Genomic DNA, 25,493 nt, shown 5'->3' with positions numbered 1-25,493 from the left:
CCAGTGGTTGTTGGCGGGGCCCACCGGCACTCATTTTTTGAACCGACAAGAGAGAGAAAAACAAACATACGGGTCAGAAAGAAGAAGAGAAAGACTGAAAACCAGTCACAAAGAGAGAAAGGAGAAACCATCAATAGTGAGATATAGGGGAAGGGGCTGTCTGGTAGCTGATCAAAGAGGACTAGGATGGATTAAAGAGTTCCCAGCCTTGGTATTCAGCTCTCTAACATGTATAAGTACCGGCTGTGAGTTTGTGAGCACGCATTGGACACTGGCACTCATTCTTTCACAAATTAAGCACTAAAAATGCCCATTCCACCACTATAGGATCAACTGTTTTTCCCCGAGAAATCCCAATAACCAGGCCTCCTGGAGCCCTGCAAGTGTTCACCTTTGAATCCATCTTGGTTGAGATCATCCACGCTGTTGACTGTTACCCCAAACATGGAGTCATAGGTTCCATTGAGTCGAATGGGCTTCACGGTGTTCCACTTTCCCGCCTGGTTGATGTAAACGTAGGCAGCACCCCCAATCTCTTCTCTGCGGTCAAAGAAATATGGGGCTCCCACCACCAGATCTGTCCAACTGAAAGAGAAAAGATGGCAGAGAATCAGTGATCCAGGGGTTTGGGTAAATGGAATAAAAGATCAGAGAACAGCAAAGGCCTGCTAAGAGCGGCAGGTCTGCGGCACGGGGAAAGATGTGCGATTTCCCAGAAGTAAAGAAGTGGTTACAAATTATCTGTATTTACAGCTTGAATTGGACACATTCAGAAGTGTTAGGTGCTACTAACATCTAATGGTTGAAACAAATGTCATTGAAAAAAAAGAGGAAAAGCCACATTGCGGGCTGGTATTCACGCCAAATGTTACTGGCTTACCAGCTACGTCACTCAGACTCTTTTCTCAGGTCACTAAGTCTAATAGGGCTTTGGGAGGGGCAGCCGACCCGCGGGAGGCCTGCCCCTCCCAGGGGGTTTTGGCCCGGGGGGAAAGGGCAGCACCTCAGTTGGACTGATTGGGCTTTTTGGGCTTCTTTTGGGCTGGGTGGGCTGGTCTTGGGCTAGTTTTTGGCTAGGGACATATTTAGCACCTTAGCTGCTTTGGAACGTCCAGCTCCAGTGCTGAACGTTCCATTGCGCAGGTGCAGCTGGAACCTCCAACGGCCGACGGCAGCACTCCCGAGGTAGTGGTGCCGTCGGCCGTTCGTATAGGCGCAGCACTTAAGAGGTTAACCGGACATTTTGGGAAACTCCCCACCATTTTGGTGGAAGTGACCCAGCAGCCGGTTGTAGGTGACCTGGGAGTTGTTCTGTTGTCTCCTTTGCTAAATGGTCATGGGCTTATCTAATTTTATAATTTCACCTGTTCTATTCTTTGCCTTGTGCCTTTTCATATTTGGCATGGTGAAGTGAACTGGGCGTCGTTTTGGCGGTTTTCGCCGTGGTGCCTAGGTCATTTGGCTGCCCTCATTGCATCTCTGGCCTAGCGCTGTGCTTGCTGGCCGTGTGCGCTGGTTTGTGGTTGGTGCTGCGCGGGGTACCTGATTACGTGTGGCTCCGGTGATGGCGGCTATAGAAGACCCGAGGGTAGGGGAGGCCCTCCCCCTCCTTGAAGAAGCGCGATCCGCACCGACATCTTATGGCCCGGAGTGAAGGTAAGGCCAACGTGGCGTGCGACGCAGCAACAGCTTTGCTGGCAGTGGAGCCGCCGCATGTGCGGCGGCTATTGGGGTTGGGGGGCGTGGCCGGAGGAAGGAGGAGGGTGTGCGGTGTGGCCGCGTGGCGTGCGAGACGGCGCGCAAGTTGCAGCGGTGGGGGGGAAGGCGGGGAGCAGTCCCACCGCCACAGTTATTGTTTGAGGAGGGGGCAGGGGGGGCAGCTCGAGGGGCAGCACCGGTAGATGGTTCATTGCAGAAGAGGTGGTGTGGGGCTCGGTGGCGGGGCCCCATGGGTGGTGAGTGGCCACACGAGAAGGAGCAAGTGGGGGGGATGCCCCCACGCAGGAGAGCGATGGGGGGCATCCCCGCTACTGATTGATTACTCGGACGCAGAAGGGGGGAGGGTGAAAGGGCAGGAGGGGCGGGGGAGGGTGCTGGGGGTGCCCACGGGGGAGTTAGGAGCCCCGAGGGTGTGGCGAGGCCGCGGATTCTTGGGGTGGGGCGGGTGGCAGCGTGTGCGTTTCTGGGTGCGGGGAGGAGGATTTTGCGGAGGGAAAAGGGAAGTTGTGGTGGGGATATGCGCCGTCGGCAGGTGAACTGGGTGCACGTTTGTTGGAAGGTTGGGCGCGAGAGAAGGGTGCCAGAGTGTATCGGCGCCAGCCCATCACTGCGGGTATGCTCGGCATTTTGATTCTGCTTTTACCGTCAATTTGCCGCAACCGGGAGGAGACCGTGCTGTTTTCCACACTCATGTCATGGATGTATTTTGGGGCGTTTCAAGTTTCTGAGCTGGTGGGGGCCATGGGGGGGGGGGGACTGGGGTCTTGTGGGGGGATGTGGACCTGAGGACCCGGGAAGTGGCGGTGAGGTTACAACGTTCTAAGACCGATCAGCGGGGTGTGGAGAAGTGGGTCGTGATGGGTCCGGTGGAATCAGATGCGGTATGCCCGACGGGTTGGGGTAGGTTGTTGGCGTGCGCACGGCAAGAGGGGACGGGGAAGTCTTCTGCCGGGACGACCACAGCAGGGTGACGGCAGCTCAGTTGGTAGGGGTCCTGCGGCACACCCTACACACAATGGGTGAGGACCGAGGGTTTTTGGGACACACTTGTTCCGCATTGGGGCGGTGATGGATGTGGCAAGAGAGGATTGGGGGAGGGAGGAACTCATGCTCTTAGGGCGTTGGAAGTCGGACTGCTACAAGACATATATCAGGCTGAGGGGAGTGGGGTTGGAAAACCGCGCTTGATGGCATCTTTTCCTGTGACTCACATATGTGTCTTTACAGGTGCAGTGGCGGGACCACAGGAGGCTGTCCTGTCTATCCTTATTTTGGGTCACTCCTTGGTGAAACTGGCAGAACGTGCAGAGTGGGAAAAGAACCGGTGTTTGAATATGGGTTTGGATCCAGGGTTTGTCAATGGCAGGCAAAAGGGGGTATGGTGTGGCATGAGCTGTTGCCAGCATTGGATAAGGTGGTCAGGAGGGGAGTGTGTCCAGATGTGCTTGTTATCCACTTAGGGGAGAACGATTTAGTGCAGTGCAATGGACTGGCTTTAGTCAAGTAGATGAAGAGGGATTTGTTGGAAGTACGGCGCCAGTGGTCAGGCTGCCATGTTATATGGTTAGAATTTATAACGAGGCGGATATGGAGAGGAGCGGAACGGCCGGCGGCTATAGATAGGTCGCGCAGAAAAATTAATAGGGAGATGAGGTGTGTTTGCGAGAAGGAAGGTTTGGGTAAGGTGGAACATCCGAAACTACGCTACGGGGCAGTCTACTTTTTTTCGGGAGGATGGAATACACCTATCTCGGTATGGGATGGAGTTGTACGTGGTGCAATTGAAGGATGCGCTAGACAGGGCCATAGGAGTATGCCGATATCCTAAGAGACAGGATGCCTAAAGGGGGTCGAAAGCCGTCAGGAAGAATTTCGAGTGGCGTTTTTTCCTAAAAGTGCAGTGGGGAGTTTCTGAGGTCTGGGTCAGGGGCGGCCTTAGGCATGTGCAAGCTGTGCACCTGCACAGGGCCACCAAACCCCAGGGGCCATCACACCAATATATATCCTTAATATAATAATCCTCTGAGGATGGATACATATTTGCGTGGCGGCCCCTGGCAGGGATTTGGCGGCCTCCGGCTCTGTTCGACTTCCAAACACCCTGACCCCCCCCCTTCACTGGCCTCTTTGCTCTGCCCCGCCCGTACCCCCTCTTCCGAAGCCCCCTACCTACGCTCCCTGCCTGGGCCGCCATGAGCCTAGAGCCACCCCTGTGGTTTACAGTTGGGTAGACATAAGAAGTTATATAGTTAGGTAGGTAGGAAAGTTGGAAATTGCAATTTGTTGCAATAGGGCTTTGGGAGGGGCGGCCGACCAGCAGGAGGCCTGCCCCTCCCGGGGGGTTTTGGCCTGGGGGGAGGGCAGCCAGCACCTCAGTAGGGCTGGTTGGGCTTTTTGGGCTCCTCTTGGGCTAGGGACATATTTAACCAGACATTTTGGGAAACTACCCACCATTTTGGGGGTTGTTCTGTTTTCTCCCGCCCTTGGTTTCTTTTTGTCTGGAGGGGTTGGTACTGGGTTGTAGGGTTTGTGCAGGATGGGGTTACGAGGTGGTCTTGTTGGGACCAGGTGCATCGGGGAGTTATATTGTATTGGGGTTTTTGTCTCTGGAGCAGGTGCTGGTGTGTTTTTGTAGGCCTTGTGGTGGCGTTTTTTCCTAAAAGTGCAGGGGGGAGTTTATGAGGTCTGGGTTTACAGTTGGGTAGATATAAGAAGTTATATAGTTAGGTAGGTAGGAAAGTTGGAAATTGCTTTTTGGTGTTTATAATTGTTGCTGGGGGGATGCATTTTTAGGGGTGGGGGAGCGGGGTAAGTTAGGAAGTATATATTTAGTCAGGTCTAGTTTTGTTCGGCACAGGCCAAGGGTATGTATTTGTAAGGTGCACCTGCTTCCAATAAAGCGGCCTTTTACACACCAACAAGCTGGTCTGTGGTATGTGCTCCCCCCCACCCCATTATGAGCCCAAAGAACACTGACATTTATCATACTACCTCTGCCTTACGGTGCTTGCAGGGTGGTGCCCTGCGAACCTCTAAACAATATTAACTTGCAAAACTGCGTTCCAGTAATTTTGCAATAAAGATCTTTTGGAGTTGTTCTTAAAAAAAATCTGTGATCCTGGTACATTGTGTCATCAGTAATGCTTTGTGAAACTATGTACAGAGTACCATTCGGCGACTGTGCAGATTTATAACTGTTGGCTAATACCTCCGACATGTACTCTGAGTATACATTGGAAAGATCATTTTCTATACGGATTTAGTGATGATGCACGCTACAATCTACTGAGATAGGTTTCAATTTGAAAGAACCTCATTACCCACCAGTCTAAAGACTACCATGTTCTTGAGATGGTGCTATCTGTGCTCTTCCTATATCCAGGGTGCCTAAAGTCTGGGAGTGGGAAGAGGACAGGAAAATCAGTGAACTGGCTGGTGTGAAAAGAAGAGAGTGCTTTAGGCAGAAAGGACAGATGTAACCTTCCAATTGCCTTATCACTAAGAAATACTGTGGAGATTTCATCAGCGGATAATCCTTCTAGTTCGCTTGTTCTATGAGCTGAAGCAATGACTACCATGTAAGCTATTTTTCAAAAAAGACAACACACATAGTTTACAAATGCAGGTTCATTCGCTTAGGCAATGTAGCATTAAGATACTAGAATGAAATGGCTGACAACATCTTTATTTTCTAACCCTACATTGAACTATACACACAATGTAAATGAAAGGCTTACCAGGTTTATTACAATAGGTTGTTCTCGGTGTCAAAACCCCTAGCCATCGACAACATGCCAATAAATACAGAATAGGCTAACGTTTGGAGAGCAATGTACATCATCTCAGTCAGCAACATGGACAGACAGATCTTGCTGAGTAACAATATGTTTTGGTCTGCCTGGATGATATTGCACACAGCCTAATATAGATGCTTGATATTGGCATCCATTGTTTATCATGCATATTAACTCAGTTAATTCAGATGAATATACAATTACATTACTGCTAGCACCACTTGGAGCCTCTATCTCAATTTATATATGAGTTTGTATTTGATGATTCCACCAAAGGGTAACTGCTGTAGTCACGTGTTCACAGCAAACAACAATACCTGTTTGGTTGTATACATTTCTCCTGAAGATTAGTTCTGCTTTCTCTACACATTTAGCACGTACTGCAACATTTTAAGAAGACTTGTAAGTTCATGGGGGGACATCTACTCTATAGCAATGGGTGTTAAATGTTGTCAATTCAATAAATACTCGCTTGGTTCTGAAGAAGGCTCTATCAATCAACTGAAGAGTTGAAACCATCCCAGACAATTTGTGGGCCTTTTATTTTGTTTAAACTTTGTTAGAGAAATAACTGACTAAATGTAAGTAATGTTACAGCAAATCTTGCTAGGATCATACCTCTGTTCTACCTGCTCATTTTAAGATGCATTTCCTTCTGTCCTTCTCTCTGATACACAAAACCATTTCCAAGACCTTACGCCATTCTTGCCGCCCCAGTCATCATGCTTTCAACACGATAATCAACAAAGAGTTATGTTATGTTAATTTCGATTTATATAGCGCCAAATCACCGACAGTTCTCTTAGCGCTTGCTTTGAGAACCCGTCCTGGCTTTCCCTGCGAGATATCCCCTACTGGGCATCCCCAAGATGAAGACCAGGCATCCCATCGTGGTGGGGCTGTAGTGGAGATTAAGCAAGCTATTGCCCAGAGTTGCAGGGTGTGAACCCATGATTCGAGTAGGCATCGAGGCGAGAAGTATCGAGTCCGTTGACATTTTGAGCTCAAGACCCTGCTGCGTCGGCAATTAAACCCTGGTCCCAGGTCTGACCTCTGCATCAGGGTCTGCCTCCTCTAACCAGTGAGCCACACTTCTCCACACAGGAAAGAGTTAAAAATGCAACTCTCTAACAAACACTCCATCGCAGTGCATTAACCACCCGCAAACCAGCTACCTATCCTATTGCTCATTTATGCTATGCTGGTCTTTGACAATGAACAGTGCCTTACTGCCTCTTGTCTAAGTTTGAGCTATAGAAATACCACACACATACATAAATACAAGGACTAAGATCTTTAGAATTTGTATAGAAAAATGTTTTGTCCTATACTAGTATTTATACTGCCTGACTAAAATTGAGTTAATGTTTAAGAAATGAATTCTCCTGTTAAACTATTTCTGCAATATATAGGATCTAGGCACCGTTAATTATTAGTTGGCCGCCCAGGATACTATGACGCTGCGCTTGTGTGATAGGATGTACTAAATACATCTCACAAGCAAGCCCCAAGGATGGTGCCAATTGTTTTACTATATCTTCGTTTTGTGACTGTTACAGTTAGACATTTTTCTCAAGAATATTGCACACATCTTGAAAGACAGTCTCTCCAGTTCGATCACCCCAACGCAATGCCTAGCTCAAAATAAAATCAACACAAAAACATACAACTCGTGAGAGTTAACCTTGATCCCAACAGAAATTGGGTGGTTTCTGCAGGGTCAAAACGTTCCTGACACAAGGGCTGAAAACAAGATGCATAGACAGACTGCACATTATTCACAAGAGGATTATGTAGAAATTGGAGATTGGCATTGATGCCATGAAGTTTTTTAGGTTTCTGCCAACCTCTTCAAGGTTGGATTACAGGCTCTCCCTCTAAGGCCTGCCCAGAAGATTTTTTTTTGTTCTTCTAAAGTTTATTTCAGGTTCAACCACAAGATGGCGGGTAACAAAGAAGCTTCTGGAACTTATAACTATAATAAAAGAGAAGACCGAACATCCCAGTTTTGCATGACACAACACTTACAATCTCAGCAGATATATTTGCAACTGCAGCATTTCACAAAGCGGCGAGTTGTGTGCACTAGCCCGGAACTAGTATTTCACAAAGCGGCGAGTTGTGTGCACTAGCCCGGAACTCACCCATCACTGTTGAGGTCCACAGTGGCCACTGAGTAACCAAAGGAGGATGCCACTTGGCTCTCTCCCCAAAGGGTGTACTCTGGCACCAGACGATTGGCGTTGTCCTTCTTCAGTATCACCACTGCGCCGGAGTGATTGGCCCGAGGGGCACCAGCCACAAAACTCAGCTCATGTTTCCGGGTCATGCCTTTCCCTGAGTCAATGGAGAAACCTGTAAAAATAAAGTAGGTGGGGACAGGTAGAAATCATTTATTTGTTCATCGGAGGAGAGGGAGAAACCTCCACCAGTCAGCAAAGCTTAAGAAAGATTCACCAATATAATTCAAACAAGCACAGAAAACCACAATGGACAGACTAGAAGGAACTTCAAACCCCCAACTCCTGTTTCTCTGTGGGAAGACCTGACATGGTTCATCCCTAATGGCTACTGATTTCCCCCAGTTTGCTCTTAGCCCCCCCAATTGCATCATAATACATTGTAAGATCCCCTCTGACCCAAGAAAAAAACTCCAAGTTGAGCTACAGGTTCCACCTTCCTACATGCACTTCCCTGGGACCCTGCAAGGCAAGTTACCAGTCCTCCTCCTACAACCCAGATAGAAAGGTGTGCCTAAAGTGTAAGGATCTGCTTGGTGGGGATAGGTGAATGGGGCAATTGTGGGGGACGGATACTAACTGTGGATCCTCAAGAAAAATGCAGAAGATTGTTTGACAACCACAAATAACCCAGGAACTTCCTATCCCAAGGGAGCATTTTGGGCTGGAGGAGGAACCTCGCTGCACTACGGTCTGAGGGCAAATAGGGACTTGCAGGAGTCCGTGAAAGAGGTGGCAAATTATAGACCTTGGTTTAATGTCCCTCTCATGACAGCCCAGTACTTTGGGGTGATGTCTGTGAATTTGTAAGATTCTGTCCACTGACGCCTGCCCCATAGCTTTCTGGTAGCCCCACTGGAGAGAAGATTGAGGGTTTGGTGATCCAAGGGAGAAACAAAACACAGTGAACAACACGGTATGCGGACCAGGTAGGAGTGCAGGCAGCAACCACAGTCTGATTTCCATACGCATTGTAGAGACTCACGAGAGAGACTCAAGACCCACAATTACAGCACAAGGTTATCAGCGGACACAGCAGTACAGGACCCATGCGGGCACAGGAGAATCAGAAATCATGTACCACAAAAGCAACAGGAAAAACAGACATGAGAAAGGAGGGCATTCAGTAGACAGTTTGAAGGAGAGCAGGAATAAGAAATGAGAAAAAAGGGGCATGCGGGTGGGGGAAGATCGTTAGAGAGATTCAGGGTTAGAAAGGGGGAGATACAGCTGAAGGAAGGGGGAGAGAGAGTAGAAAGAGCTGATGAGAGATACAAAAAATAAATAAACATAGGATTTAATTATGGAAGCTATGGTGTAGGAAGCACTGCTACTACTCTCCACTCTTCAAGCAATGCTCAACTTTGAGGCTCAGCCTTCCTCCAGAGCTTCTACTGTGGAGGTCTGGCTGAGAAGTTGCTTCCTAATGGTACAGGGAAGTCCCAAGTACCCCTAGAGAGATATCCCAGGATGCTCCTCTCAAATGCCCAGGTCTAGAGCCTAGCCTGCCCTGGAACAGATCCCTGAACAGTGACACCTCCCATCCAAGGTCCGCTCTCATAGCCCAACAGCCACTTGTTATGGTTGTCTCTCAGTCTGCACGGTCTGTCCATCGCCCTGCTTTCATGTGTGAGAATACAAGTTGAACATACGGTACATCTTTAATGCTTGGTTTTAAATGAGAAACTCAGTGTCACCAGAAGCCGGCTTCACAGGCTCTTATATATGTTCCCCACACTCCTTCTCAGCATTATAAGCTGTCACAAGTGTGGTGTCGCCAACAGACATGGGCTCTCTACCAGGAACCTGCCTCGATTATACTTGTTTAACAGGACTCCCTGCTTTATTCTCCAAAATAAAGGATCTCCTCCGAAGCCCTTTAATAGGACTCATGACTTCTGATGTAAACAGTTCCTCACTAGCATCACTGTTCATCAGGGCAGTCTCTTTGGCAATGTACACATAACAGTGTGCAGTGACTAAACCCCGCATGTGAATAAAACAGGAAGTCCCCATCCAGGTCTGAGGGTTCACAAACTGGGGTGAGACATGATGTGTAGCGCGTGCCATTCCCCATGAGGGTGTCATGGCGTGGACATATGACAAACTGGTCTGTTCAGCTGGAAGAGGGGTGCTCAAAGTTTGTCTGAAGCGATGTACCCAGTATGGCTGGGCTGCATAACCTGAAACCAAGATCCTGTGTATATGAGCCGACAGAGATCTTGCAATCATTGGCAGGAGTCACAGAGGTCTTTCATGGACATTGGTCTTAAGTGTGCCACAGGGTTGTGTTCAAGAAACTAGCCTCAACCTTCAAGTGAGCCTCACTTGTGGGCCATGGTTGTAAGGACTTAAGGCACTCATTAGCCCTCTAAAAGAGCCTTAGTGGGCTCTAAAATTCATTTGGGTACTTGGTTAGGAAACAGGAAAAATCATTAATAAAGCCCTCTGCTTCTGTGCGGTTCAACACAGAATCTCCTTTGGATCAAGTTGTATGGCACATGTGCAGATTAGGTAGCCTGCAAAATGGAGCAGGGTGAGCCGCACCCCTGTGAGTAGTAGCAGAAGCATAGGGACTGCTCTGCTGGAGCACAGTGAGGGAAGGTGTCCCAGAAAGACTACATTCTGTACCTATAGGTTCTCCTGCATCATCTGTAGCCCCTCCTGATGCTTGTGCAGAAATACCTTTTAACCAATGTAAGTCGTTGAACACATGTTTATAAACTGATTTATTTATGAAGAGATATTACAAAGCCATGAATGTTGACTTTCGGTCACTTCAGAGCATTGTGGCCAATGTCTGTTTGACACAACTCGGAGATTAGATGCCCTCAGTCGCTTCCGCCAAGTGTCAGTTTCCATGGAATGCTGTGCATGGGGTAATTCAAAAGGTGAGGAATCCACAGGCAGATGTATCCATCAGAAACTGATGAACTGTGGTCTGGCCCTGAGGCTCTGATACAGTGCATTCCGCAGCCCAGGGCAGAAGAACCCAAGACGTGCCTCTATGTTTGACCCATCCGATGGTCTGTGAATCATCAGGTGTGCAGTCACCTGTAGAGTTCTGAGGTTCATACTCGCATCCAGTCTGTTTAGAATAGGGTTTATGTGGACAAGCACCTTCAGGTGCAGGTACAGACTGGTTATGACAACTTTGGAATCTTTCAACGAGTTTCTTTGGGAACCTGGCATAAACAACATTGTAGTAGCTCGTGTTTGGCAGTTCTAGGGCCCAATCCGACTCTGAAGTCTAAGTCCCGTTACTGCTATGGGAGTCTGTTCTCCATCATAGTTCTTCATCACCTCAGTCAATTGTCTCAATTCGAATTTAAATTCAATTGGGCCTCATTTAAGAAAAGTGTTGCATCGCTGCGTGAAAACAGCAATGCAGCACTTTTCAATGCGCCCTCCTTGCGACACAATGGATGTGCTGTCTTTACTGTACAGTGCTCCATGTTCCAAGGATTTATAGATATGTTAGTATTCCTGACCTATCTGCAGGCGCAAAAGTGGTGCATTGCTTGGGTGTTGTTGAAAACAGATGCAACTCCAGCAATGTGTCTTTTCACATGGGGCCTGCGCCGAAGCAGGCGTAAGGATTTGACGCAATGGCGTCCTAGAAGTGACGTAGTGAAGTCTCATAGATTTCACTGCACCACTATTACAAGCTTTTTTGCAGGGGAATGCCCACCCTGCATACATTATACCTGATGCAGTAATAATGTAGCGCAGGGGTTTACAAAGTGACGCGTCTGCCTAGCTGCATCATTTTGTACATATGGCGCAGTGTGGTACACATTTTACGCCGTCGCAGCATCACATAAAGTAACGCAACAGCGGCGTAAATGGCTCATAAATAAGGCCCTTTAATATTTTGCATACAATCGGTAAACCCTACTTGACTATTGTAAGTTCTTTATTTTTTTTATGCATTATTTAATGCTATGAAGAGGGAGCCAAGATTCCCCTCATTCAAACTGGTTCACATCTGAAGGGGCAACTGTGGGTGGTGTGGCTGGTCAACCCCCAGCCTAAAGCTTGCTTTCCACTGCCTACCAGGGCACTTTTTCAAAGGTAGGCATTATGTTTTGAGGAGGGTGATGGGGGTTGTAGTAGCTCAGGGATGAACAAAGAGATGTAAGCTGATAATGCAAGCCTTATCTCCTTAAGTCTACCTCCGAGTATTATAGTGAGGCGGCCGTTCATAGGAGTGGGGTAGGGGTGCAGAAAGGCGGGGAATGCCAGCAAGTGGTGCGACTACATGCAGACCATCACCTCATGTGCCACCTACGAGCAAGCTCAGCCAAGCAGTGATCAGAAAGCAGGGTGCAGGAAAGCAGTGGTGGAAGGTAGGGGTGAAGCGTGCCCTGTGATAGGACTGGGGCGGGGCCAGGCTAATGATGTTTGGGGCTCTGGAAACACACCGGTGCTCCAGAGACCCCCTACTCCAAAATGGTATTGTCTGAATACTGACTGCACCCCCAAGTCACATTAGCCTCAGAATGAAACCACCTGTCACGGATAGGCGGCATTAAGGCCCTCCGCTGCAGGCCGGCCATGCATCCCCTGAAACCTGCCCAGAGGCTGCAGCTCCCAGAACACTGATCTGGGAGTTGCAGCCTCTGGTCAAAGCAAATTAAGGTTTTTAGGTCACATACATGTGGCTGGTGCTCATAGACTAACAGTGATGCCTACTGCTGTTGAGTGAGATTGAAGACATGAGAAAGACAGACACTTGGGTACAGGAGGGTTGGGAGGCTATCCAGCCAATAGGACTCCAGCCCTTCCAGGAAATGCTGGGACTTGCCCTCTGTGGCGGGTTCTAGGGTCTGAGACTCACCCTGACCCTGACATGCCAAGAGGTCACAGACTGGAGGAGGCTGGAGAAGGGAGGGTGGTGGGGTTAGGAATGAATGGATACTGCTCCAGATGTGTTAATACTGTTAGGGTGAGTGACCTGTTCCCTTCTCCCCACAATACACAGAAAAATCATGCAGATGTGTACTGATGAGTGAAGACACCGACATAAGAAGCCGCAGCGGCAGCACACATAGGCGGAGGTAGGGGCAGAAGCAGGAAATATCAGGCAGCACATACAGGCATTCATATACAGGCAGCACGCAGTGCACAGTCAGGGCGGCTAAGACATGCATCGACACCACAAGCATGCAGAAGCACACAAGCATGCATGAGCACAGTCAGCAGCCACGGTCACTGCGGACCTGGCCGTGCATTATGGATGCAGGAAAGGCAGTGAGCATTGCATGCAGTGGACAGGTGGTAGGCACGTGACTGTACACAAAGACAGGCAGGTGAATCTGTGGACTATTCCAGGCTCCAGTCATATCTCTGTTTCATTGACAGGTACCCACTTCCTCACATCCCTCTTATTTTGCTTCCATGGTATTATGCAACTCCAGTTTCGGTGCTTACGGTGGGGGTCGACCCAGAGTACCCGTATTAACCCCTTGCATGCTGATGACGGCCCCCAGCCGTCATGCACTACAGTGCTCGTGTGCTGATGACGGCTGGGGGCCGTCATGAACCCGCCCACTCAATAAAAGTGCCGCACAGGCGCAGAATCGCGGCAGCATGCCCTGTACCAAAATCGGCCGAAAACTGGCCCTAGCAAAGAGCTCGGCGGCACCTCCAACCCCCCTGTCCCCCCCCCCCGAGTGGGAAGGGGGGCTGGCCGAGCACTTTGCCAGGGCCGGTTGTGGTTCCGAGTCCGGCCCTGGTTACCACATGACTCGACCACACCAGCGACACCATGTTCCAGTCATGGTCCTTCCTTCCAGAAGCCATTGCTGTGTTAGTCGAATTGGTTCAGCTGAAACGAACCAAGACTACAACTCCCAGACTTCCACTTGTTAATGAGAAGCTAAGGACTGGATAATGGTGTGTGATGGCATGAAATAATCTCATAAACTTGGCCATCAGCCAGAAGTCTTCTGGGGCATTAGCTGAGACACAGCAGACATATTACGGCCACAATATGGCACTAAATGGGGTCACGGAGTTCAGCAGCGATGCTTAGCAGGCATCCACTGCAATTTTTGAGGAAGCTAGCAGACCCTGGTGCGTCAGAGACCCAGGGCAACATTCTCAAAGCGATTGCTATGATTAGGTGCAGCATACCCTTATGGTGCTCCCAGCTTACTCCTGAAATGCAGGGCAAGTTGAGAAGAGTAAGGCCCCCAGGGTCTGGTGAGGTGAATTCCTCTAGGGAGACAGGTGCAACGGTGACATTTAGGGGCACATTTATGTCTTCTGTGGCACAGAATGCAGCACACACAGGAAGGTGAAAACGAGGAGGAATAAACATATTTCTCCTTGTTGCTCCTCTCCTGGGGAGGAGTGTCTTTCTGGCGCATTCCCAGGTTCACCTGATCTTGTAAATCCGGGAGTGTGTCAAAATCCAAGGATGTTGCATGGGAACACCCATGCATCCACCATGGCTATGCCGCCCTGGAGCAGAGAAATGCAACTCAGCGATCTGCGCTGCATACCATTACTTGAGATTTACGACGCCACGCAGGCTGGCCTTGCTTGGCTTCATAAATCTTGTTTTTCATTTGCGTCTCCCCTGCACCATGTTGCGTGGTGCAAGAGCGATGCAAAGGGGCTCATAAATATGCCCCTCAGAGTATTGTGAAAACTGGAAGAAGTTGGGATCCCACAAGTAACATGCACTGTGGTTCTGTGGCTACAGGGGTCACTGTGGGATTCATTCTTTTTGTCAGTGACTGTGTAGTTCGTAGTCTGTGCAGTTCGGAGATTGCTGCCCTGTGACTGGGCTGTCCTCAAGTCTTATCCTAATGTTGTTTAGCCTTTGAGGAGCCAGAAATGAGGGCACAGGGTATGCCTAGCAGACACTGGTACCAAAACCATAATCCGGGAGTTCATGATGCACCAACTTTTTGACCGACAGACCATGCACGCAACCTGGGCTTCATCCTGGACTCCTCCCTCTCCATGACCAGGCAAGTCAACAACGTCTCCTCGGCATGCTTCAACATCCTACGCATGCTACGGAAGATCTTCTGGTGGATCCCCACCGAGACCAGGAAGACCGTCACCCAGGCCCTCGTCACCAGCCGACTGGACTACGGCAACGCCCTCTACGCCGGGACCACCGCCAAGCTCCAGAAGAGACTCCAGCGGATCCAGAACGCCTCAGCCAGACTCATCCTCGACATCCCACGAACCAGCCACATCTCCGGACATCTGCGAGACCTTCACTGGCTCCCCGTCAACAAAAGAATCACCTTCCGCCTCCTCACCCACGCACACAAAGCCCTACACGACCAAGGCCCGAGCTACCTCAACAGCCGAGTCAACTTCTACGCTCCCAAACGCCACCTCCGATCAGCCAACCACGCCCTCGCCGCCGTCCCCCGCATCCGAAGAGCGACTACAGGAGGAAGGTCCTTCTCCCACCTGGCCGCCAAGACCTGGAACTCCCTCCCGACCGACCTGCGCCTGACCCAAGACCACCTCTCCTTCAGGAAGAAGCTGAAGACCTGGCTGTTCGAGCAGTAGCGGCTCCCCCCCCCCCCCAGCGCCTTGAGACCCCACGGGTATGTAGCGCGCTTTATAAGTGTCACTGATTGATTGATTGATTGAACAGAACATCCCCTAACCCACACCCACACTAATGCCTTTCTCTTCCTCCTCCTATAAAACCCAAATGGACTGGACACCAACCCCTGGAGCCTGGAATGGTACAAAGATGCCAGAGAATCGAACAGGCTGAGGATCCGGGCAGAGGGCAGAGATCAGTCCTAGGCAGTCAGTCATGTCACTTGTTACACAGCACACACCGGGGCACCCTCTCTGTGTGGCCCCAAAGCACATCTACTTTCCAACAGCTGACACATTCACCTGCCTTTTCCATTAGATCAGGGGTCTCCAAACCGGTCCTGGAGGGCCGGATCCATGCCATATTTTTTGGATATCCCCATTGAGATACATGTAGTTATTTTAAAAATCTGGCATGGATCCGGCCCTCCAGGACCGGTTGGAGACCCCTGCGTAGATGAAACACCGGACTGCAGCTTCCACAGCCAACGAACCAAGACTACAACTCCCAGACTCCAACAGGTTCTTATGGAGAAGCTCTAGGCTCGATAATGGTGCTTGGTGGCATGGAATCATCCCATGACCGTAGCCATTACCCAGGAGTCTTCTGGGGCATTAGCTGGTTGCCTGGTGGGAGTAGACACTGGGGTAACAGAGTTTGTGGTGGGAACGCAAAAGTGGACTTAAAGTAGACTCTTAAGACCTGTTGTGGCTGGTCACCCTGACACTGTGCACCTTTGCACACATCTGCTTCCACAAATGCAAAATCAGTGAACACACAAAACCACACTCCTGGAACAAGTTCAATGATGCCACACTTCACAATGTCAGTACAGTGGTGCACAGACTCACATCACTGGAATCTCAGGGCAGGGTGCGCGCATCCAATGGTGAAACAGTCACAATCCCATTGCACTTTTGCAATGAATCGCACTTCTGCAATGAACCACACTTATATCATAACACACACACACACACTTACTTCATCAGTATAGTATATTCCATCAAGTCTCATCCTTACAAAGCAGGCTCCACCCTTAAAGAAAGTATTTAAGAATATAGCGCAAATGTCTTTCAGTCTTTCAGCACTTTAGGGAATGGCCTTTTTGTTTGGAAGCCTATAATGATTAAAGGCCTCTGAAGGACGTTGCGTCACCGCATTAAGTATGAGGATGCATCTACACAAGTGGTTCTTAACCTGTGGTCCCCGGCTGGGACCTATGGTGGTCTGCAAAGCCTACTCAGGGGGCCCACGACTGATTGGAAAATAGATTAATAACGTGCATGTGAAAAAAGAAGCAAAATGGAAAATTGAAAATTTTAAGATGTTCTGTAAATGTGCCGAAATCTGAAATTAGAGGCTAAAAATTAAGTTAGTATCCTCAGATAGATTTGGGGGAGCAGTGCAAGTGCATCACACAGAATACAGTATGGGCGGCGAGTGGCCTTAATTGAATTGAAAAGCTCAAACGTTCCCATTAAAATTTCGATCTTTAAAAAATATGTTTGAGAATTAAACAAAACATGTCATCATTTGTGTACCTGTTTGATGAATGCTTGTTTCTGTATTTTTTTGCATTGTTTTACAGTTGAAATTAGCTGAAATGCCTGACGTCATGGCCCTGGCTTCCATTAATGACTTAGTGGGGGTCCCCTGATTCTAATAATAATTCACTGGGGGTCTCCAGGTTCCAGTAATAATTACTGGGGTCCACAGAAGTCAAAAGGTTAAGAACCAATGATCTACAGTATGACATGTACAACTTTTGCTTGGAAACGAGTGAAGTTAAAATATTGGTTAGTGTAGTAAATGGATTGGGCCCATTTAGTACCACTAGATTTTTTCTTTTGTCTACCTGGTTTTGGAAATTGTACGGTGAGTGGGTCGCATTGTCTGAGTGTCATTCATGGTGAATTCTGTGGAAATAGCTTGGGAGTGCTGACTGGCAGTGTCCATTTTTCAAGGCTGCCACTGCACATGTGCAGGCTGAACAGGTGAGGCTTTCATCTAGGTCAGCCCAGTCTCTGTGCACAGGTACCTGTTGCAAAAGAGATTCTTCGGGGGTTGATGCTCACATGGTGTAGACCTTATAATGTGAGAGGGCTTTCAAAGTGTAGGTTTGTAGTGCTTATTAAACAGCAGTGTGATCACTCATTATACTTTGTGGGAGAAATCTGTGCCACTGCACAGTTTCAACAAAATTAGGCCTAGAGATATCAGACATGTAAGAATCTTAAGGTAAGCATGTACCGCAAGCGCAGATTCACTGTCAGTCTTGAAATAGCAGTATTCCTTATAGCATTTTGAAAATCACCCTTTTTATCTGACTCAGCCACAATCAGAGTCCAGGCCTGGTCCCCTTACTGGAACAAGTTGTTCAGTCTTCTGGCTGGAAGGAGGATCAAAGGCCTCCTCCACACAATAGAACTGTTAACAGTGAATGGTCCAGCTCATGAGAAATGAAGGGGTGGGAGGAAATCTGCATGTCTTAATACACTCTTCACAGTGAACCAAGTCTGGGAAAGGCTAAGCCCACAAAGGAAGAAAGACCAGGCCTCTAAAACCAAACACAGGAGGGTCTCCTCTTTGAAGTTTTGAGGGGAAAGGATCAGGCAGCTGTGTCGGTTCAGGTAATGGCCGAGTCTTCAATGAAAGGTGTTTCCATAGACCACTTGAAGTTGCCATGTCAGATGCTGCAGAATGCTGTGCAGGATGGTTGGGGCAGGGTGGAGTAATGACGTGGCACCGTAGGATTGGGCAGAGGTGCTCATCTTCCAAATGTTTCCACCCTCGCTTAAAAAAACCTGGCACAAGGGAGAGACACTGGAAATGACACTAGAGCTGGGGATGTGAAGCCGGATTAGTGCCCAGGGAGAAAGGAGGAAGACCCTTGCACCTCTGCAGAATGGAATTTGGCACACTGACTCTTCAGCTGACACACAGGACTAGGATGGGTCTCTCCATGGCCAGAGGTACTGCTACCCTTATGACCCCCAAGGAGCATATGGGAATAAACCCTTGAGGCTTCCTATGGGACTTTTGTGGACGGACCTTTGGCTACGCTGACACACAGGTGGCCTGCAAACGGCCTAGAGGCAGTGCGACCTGGGGAGCGAGGAAGGGATTGGTGTGCTGCTTGTTGGCTGTGGAGAAGCTGTGGAAGATGCCTGCAAGCAGAAGAGAGCACCAGGAGCCCAAGGGCAGGTCGAGCAAGGGAGCAGCAAAATCAAGCTCCCCAAAAAGTTGCCTTTCAAGGCTAAGAGGCTTGAATAGAATGCTCGTGGTGACCAGAGCTGGCCACCAGTAGTGAAAATGCATTTAAATTATAAAATGTGGCAAAGTGGGCCAAAGAAAAACGACTCTGAAGCTCTGACCCCCTGAGGGACCGAGCGGGAAACTGAGAAATTTGTGCTCTGCTGGGATTTCTACAATTCCCCCCCAGAGAGGACAAAGCCCCTGGGTGTCAGCACAACCCCATGTTATTAAAGTGCAATGGGGATGGGCCTTGCATGGGGCCCTCTCACAAACAAGAATTATGGCACTGGGGACCCCATCTGCACCACCCCCTGGCCTGATGCAACAGAAACAGTCCTGGGGTACCCCAGCTCCCCAGGACCAAAATCAAACCTGAGCCCCACAACGTTCTCCTCTCGGGTGGTGTCCCTACTCCCCGTTCCAGTGTCGGGGGCGAACATGGCTTCTAAAGCACCAAAACGTGATGACATGGGTGGGAGATAAGCTGTCAGCTCCCACGCCAACACCAGAGGTTTGTTGACTGGAAGGAAAGCCGGCTGGGCAGTGCAGGGGTTGGTTCCCCACGCTGCCCAATGAAAAGGCAGAAACCATGTGGCTGGAGGGCATGTGCAAGGTAGGGAAAATGCGAGAAAAGCGTCCCCTTTGTGTAGGGAACGACCCTCTGTGCCCAGAGGGTCGTTCCCTACACAAAGGGGACGCTTTTCTCGCATTTACAAATCACACCTACTGTCCGACCATTTGATACCTCCGTGGCACACAACAACTTTTTATATTTGATACAAATTGAGCTTGTGCCCAGTCTACCAAGATTGTGAATTCAAGGTAGGGAAAAAGCATCACCAACTAATTAAAGAGTGTGTTCCGGGGGCTGCCAGAGGTACAGAAGACCCCAGGAGCGTTTTTACACAAATTGTCCTAAGTCTCCCAGGGGTTAAATACCTGACCTTAGGAGAGGCTTTGCCCCAATCATCCTTTCTCATATGTAAGTTAGCATCATATGGCTAACTAATGAAGATCGTATATGTACCTATGTTGAATTATTCCATTTGCTACCTTATTATTCAAATGCTTGTGTGAATGTATTAGTTCCTTAGCTTAGCATGTGTGCCGCCATTTTGTGTATTCCTCTGTGTCCGCGAGCCTCACTCGCTCATCTACCCCTCCCGCAGGAATAGAGAATTTCACTAAGACAGCAGTTTTCGTTTCTCGGCTTACTGTGGCCGAAACTAACAAGTTTCGTTATCAGTAATGTTCTCATGCCCCAGAGACGCTGAAGCCTAGCTCCATGGCCTTGAGTAAAGATAGCGATGTTTCTTTTGCAGGTGCAGATGCCTGCTGTATGATGGCATTGTTCACTGGTCTGGGTTTCAGTAATTTTCCAGAAGGGGCGTACCCTAAAGGAACTGTACTGCATTATAATGTATTGCTGTAATGCGGAGAGTCAGTCCTCTCGTTCGCACTCCTAGGAGTGAGGTCGGACAGGGCCCTTTCATATGAGTGTTATTTGGCCTAATAAAGACTTTTGTTTATTCTTCTCCACTGTCCGGCTGACTTCCTGTATGGTGACTATAGGTGAGTGTGGTAAGTCACTCGGGTGGATTTGAGCCACGCTTATCAGATGGCGCCCGAATAGGGACCCCGCGATAAGGATCTTTCTCACCCGTAAGTGGGTAGCAGAAGACCGGGGACCCGCTGGTCGGCACGGTGGGCCCGGGTACCCATCTGATGCCGAGCTTGGTTCTTGCATTGCTGCCCCACCCTGCTGATCGGGAGAGGTCCCGGTTCGGATCTTACGCCGGGGTCCAGAAGGCGGAACTCGAAGCTGACCGTGTTGGTCCTGGCAGCCGGAGGTGGAGAACGGTAGAGGTCGGTGCCGCCTACGGAAGGTGAGTGGTCCACCTGTGATTGTTTCAGGAACCGGAGTGTTCCGGGAGACTAGGGTGTCTCCAGTGGTTTGAGGAGCCGGTGTGCTCCTGGGGCTAGTGTGCTCCGGGGAACTCAGAGTGCGAGTAAGCGCTCTGACAGACTTGACGAGGTTGGGGGAATATCTAGATGTATTGTTTGTAGCGATCCGACCGGGTGGTACTGTGGAGAAGGCGTGGCTCATCGCGGGTGGACTCCGGTGCTTGCCCTGAACTCCTAGAGTGGCGGTTCAGTGGAGGTGAGTCCTGGGTCTCCCGTGGTAAAGTGCGCAGTGATCCGTAGTGCCGCACGGGGAGCGGATTTGTTTCCCCATCCTCAGAACAGTTAGTGTACTGTTCGGTCTGCGGTAGAGTCCAGGTTCCCCAGGACTTGGTCGACGGGCCTTGTCCCATTTGGTAACACGTGTTTGGAGGTATTGTATACGTGCGTGTGTGGTTTCCTAATGTATGTCTATATGTGTGTATGAACGAGCTCGAGCTAGCGACTCAAATTAACGCAGTCTGTGGAGAAGTGCTTCTTTCACACCGAAGTAGAGATGCCGTGTTTTAGTAAGTTACGATGTTTTGGATGTTGTTGTCGACCCTCAGATACTAGACTGGCCGAGAGCCAACCTGCACCCCCTGAAGGCACTCCAAGCTTTGATATGTATGTCAAGCATGGATTGGTCCCGCTTTTGTTTGGTACTTTGTGGCACCGGTACACTGCTGATAATGTGGATTTACAATGGCCTTTAACAGGTTCTTTCGATGAAGCTAAATTGGATTATTTACAGGACAAATTGTTTGCTAGGCGTAGCCGTCAGAGTATGTTTGATTCTTTGCGAGTGTGGCAGAAAGAGGCCAGGAAACGGAAGTTGAGAGACGAGAAAGAGGCTTATAAAAAGTCTACTCAGACTATGGCGCAGAAGGCGAGAGAACAGGTTGGAAATGAGAATGCGCTACGCATGGAGCGCTCAGATAGACTTTGTAGGTTGAAAGAAAATAAAAGTTATGTAGTGCGAGAGGACGACCCAGATGAGATGGAAGACATTTTGAATACCCGACCCCCTCCCCCTTATGCCCCACAGCCCTTGTACCCCTCCTTGCCAGTTCCGGCCCCCATTAGTGGAGTTCCGGGTCCTTCAGCGAGTGCTCCCCAACAACCCCCGCCCTTGACACCCCTCGTTTCTTTACTCCAGACCACTTCACCCACACCCTCCCAATTTTCCTTGGCACTCCCTACTGTTTCAGCTAGTACTACCCCAAGTCAGGAGATGTTAACGCCGAGTCGAGGCGCAGGTAGTGCATTGCTCTCACAGGTACGGAAGTTGCTTACGCGTTCTACAGTCGGTTTAGATGAGAAGAGTATGGTGGCTAATCAGGCATGTCAGTGGGCTCGGAACAATATTTATTCGTTTGAGGACATTTGGTCCACTATGAAGGATTTTGAGCCCTTGATGCAACAGCACGCTTTGTGGCATATGTCAAATGTACTGATACCGCTATGGGAACATGGATATGGAGGTGTGGCTCCAGCGGTTTTACGAGACATACAGGCCGGAGCCTATAGAACGAATACCGGGGTGAAAGAAGTGATGAGTAGTTTACGTGCCCTATTACAATACAGAAATGAATTGCCCTCTGCAGGCACACCCCATTTTCCAGGTCTACATCCTATGCGCGAGGTGCACCCTATTTTTCATCCCGAGATCCCCGAGTTGGTAGATCCAGTCACGAGGGCTGTCACCAGGAACAGGATAGATGCGCATTTCCAGGAGCAATGGGTGTATACGCCATGGAAGAGAAGTGAGGTATTATCATTGAAGGCTCAGCTACCAGATTCTAGAAAGAACCCGACTGCCTACTACAAAGAGTTAACAGAAGCTGCGTCTTCCACTGTAATGACTTTGGCTGATGTTGAATTGTTTTTCGGGCTTTTGGTCCCAGTTGATGTGTGGCGGCAAGTGAAAGGTACTGACCATGCGGAAGAGTTAGGAGGTACGTGGCAGGAGTTGCAGGACTGGGATAAGGAACGTAAGCCAGGGGAGAAGCCGAAGGCTGAGATTTTAGCTTTACCGGGGCGCATAATAAAATACATGCATTCTCTCATTCCCCCGAAAAAGGTAGATTGGGACAAGTTGACGGCTTGTAAGCAGAAAAAGGATGAGGCAGTCTCCGACTTCTTTACGAGGTTTGAGGAAACGTTCATTGACTTTAGTGGGCAAGATGTGTCACAGGATGGAGGGCAGCAGCTTTTTGTTAATAGGTTTGTCATGAACTTATTGCCCGAAATTTCAGCGAGATTGCAAGCGTCGGAGAGCACGTGGACAACGTCCTCTCCTTCCGGTATCCTTAGTATGGCGCAGTATTATGAGCACAGAGAAAATGAGAGTAAGGACAAGCAGGAAAAGAAGGCTAAGGATCTAAAGACAAGAGTTTTGTTGCAGCAAGTGGCTAGAGGCAGAGGGAGAGGTGCAGCGCCGGGTCGTGGTGGCGGTTTTGGAAGAGGTGAGAGTAGGGAAAGATTGGGACCGAATCAGTGTGCGAGGTGCAAGCAGGAGGGGCATTGGTGGAGGGATTGCCCACTGCTTCGGTCGAATGCTGGTCCAGGGCGAGGACCAGGAAGAGGTAGTGGTGATTTTGGGAGACAGGCTGCACGGTCGGAAGGAGGCGGGAGACCGGGAGGAAATTACTTTGACAATGGTGCAGACAGACAACAGTTGCAGAGGGGCGGTGGTCAGTACTATAACGATGATTACTCAGCGGACGATCTGACGGGGTTCTCCCACAACTAGGACAGCGTAGGACAGAGCATGGGACCAGTACCTGTGGAAGTTGATCAGAGGGGACCCTATGTCGAGGCAGACTTATTGGGGTCTCAACAAATATTTCTAGTGGATACGGGTGCAATGAAAAGTTCAGTGGCTCATTCTCGGGTCCCAGGGGCGGCTCTGTCTGGCAAGAATAACATCTCTGTGGGTTTCGCAGGTACCCCGGTGATTAGCCCCATTTCTAAACCTCTCACGTTGACGATTGGCCCTTTCACTGTTGATTCACCATTTCTATTGACATCGAATTGTGGAGAAAATTTGCTGGGCTTAGATCTATTGAAAAGGTTGCACGCCACCATCTATTGTTCCCCAGATGGCGTGTACCTTACTTTGGGCCCGAATGTCGCCCGCCCATTACAGTGTTTTTCAAAAGATGACCCATTACCACCTGAATTTCAAGGCATACCCGACAGCTTGTGGGCTGTCAATGATACAGATGTAGGTAAAATGGATATTGCCCCGGTGACCATAAGGGTGAAGGTGGGGGCAAAATTACCCAGGGTTCCACAGTACAGGATTCCTAGGGAGGGAGAGAAGGCCCTGTTACAAATAATACAAGATTTAATACGGTCTGGTGTAGTGGAAGAGACGGATTCGAACATATGTAACAGCCCTATTTTACCTATCCTTAAAAGACAGTCACCTGAAGCTACTGATAATACTCCTGATGTTTATAGGTTTGTGATTGATTTGCGCCACGTAAATAGAGTAGTGGAGCCACAATACCCGGTGGTCTCGGACATCATTACAATATTGACAATGATTCCCCCTTCTGCTAAATATTTCTCTGTCCTGGATTTGAAAAATGCTTTCTTCAGTATTCCAGTACATGAGGAAAGCCGTTATCTCTTCGGATTCTCATTGGCTGGCCGAAGCTTCCGCTTTAAGAGAATTCCCCAGGGGTACACTGAAAGTCCGAGCATATATAGTCAGGCTCTAAAGGCACAATTGGATGAACTGGAACTTCCACCTGGCAACGTCATGTTGCAGTATGTGGATGATATCCTGATAGCGTCGGACGACGAGAAGGGTTGTCGGGATGCTACTGTGAAATTACTGCACCATTTGGCAAAAAGGGGGCATAAAGTATCCCTTCCAAAGTTTCAATATTGTCGAACGGAGGTAACCTACCTCGGTCACCTCCTTTCGAAAGTGGGGAGGAGATTGACGCCAGAGCGCATAAAAGCTATCAATAACATGAAGGTACCTAACACGCAGCGAGAGGTGCGCGCATTTTTGGGCATAACATCGTACTGTCGCCAGTGGATACCTAACTATGCGTTACTAACAAAACCCCTATTGTATCTGACTACCAAAGAAGTGCGCAAACCCCTACCCTGGACCCCCGCATGTCAAAAAGCGTTTGAGTCACTAAAAACGGCTTTATGTTCTGCGCCTGTTCTTGGAACACCTGATTACCAGAAGCCTTTTGTCCTTTACGTACATGAGGCGGAAGGTTGCGCGTTGTCTGTTTTAACTCAGTGTTACGGGGGGAAACAGAGACCCTGCGCTTATTTTTCTGCAATGCTCGACAATGTGGCAAGAGCGCTGCCGAGTTGTCTGAGAGCCACGGCGGCTGCTGCGGTCTCCATAAGACAATCGGCAGGGCTCGTATTGGGATCAGATCTCACAGTCATGGTACCGCATGCTGTGGACATTTTGTTGAACAGAACACAGACGCAGCACTTAACTAGTGCTCGTCTTACGGGTTATGAGATGACTCTTTTTGCACCCCATGTTACGATCAAAAGGTGTGCTACATTGAATCCTGCCACATTGTTACCTATCCCCACAGATACAAAGGACGATGACATACATGACTGTCTGTTTAGGACAGAAGAGGAGACAAAGGGGAGGGTGGATCTGACAGACAGGCCTTTGGACGAATCAGACGGGGAGTTGTATGTGGATGGGTCCTGTTTTAAACTACCAGATGGTACATCGACAGCAGCATATGCAATAACGACATTACAGACGGTGGTAGAGACCTCTAGGATACCTTACAATTCGGCCCAAGCTGCTGAGATTATAGCCTTACTGAGAGCATGTGAATTGAGTGAGGGGCTAGACGTGAACATTTATACTGACAGCCAATACGCCTTTGGCGTGGCTCATAATTATGGGCGACTTTGGGCAGAACGGGGATTTCTGACTTCTCATGGACAACGCAT

At 49.2% G+C, this 25,493-nt stretch overlaps 1 protein-coding gene across 4 annotated transcripts in view; it reads right to left on the bottom strand.

Moving 5' to 3' along the window:
* Positions 1 to 25,493, bottom strand: part of ITGA7 (integrin subunit alpha 7) — a 307,450-nt gene that overhangs the window by 109,468 nt on the left and 172,489 nt on the right. For all 4 annotated transcript variants that reach the window (XM_086959129.1, XM_086959132.1, XM_086959131.1 and 1 more), the window contains 2 exons: positions 7,658 to 7,868; positions 392 to 585 (listed from right to left, as the gene is read on the bottom strand). In XM_086959129.1, coding sequence (XP_086815255.1) covers positions 392 to 585; positions 7,658 to 7,868 — 405 coding nt within the window. The remainder of the gene's footprint in view (positions 1 to 391; positions 586 to 7,657; positions 7,869 to 25,493) is intronic.

Source organism: Lissotriton vulgaris, chromosome 1_1, assembly GCF_964263255.1.
Source record: "Lissotriton vulgaris chromosome 1_1, aLisVul1.2, whole genome shotgun sequence".
In the NCBI taxonomy this organism is placed as follows: domain Eukaryota; kingdom Metazoa; phylum Chordata; class Amphibia; order Caudata; family Salamandridae; genus Lissotriton; species Lissotriton vulgaris.
This window is presented reverse-complemented; position numbering and strand designations above follow the sequence as displayed.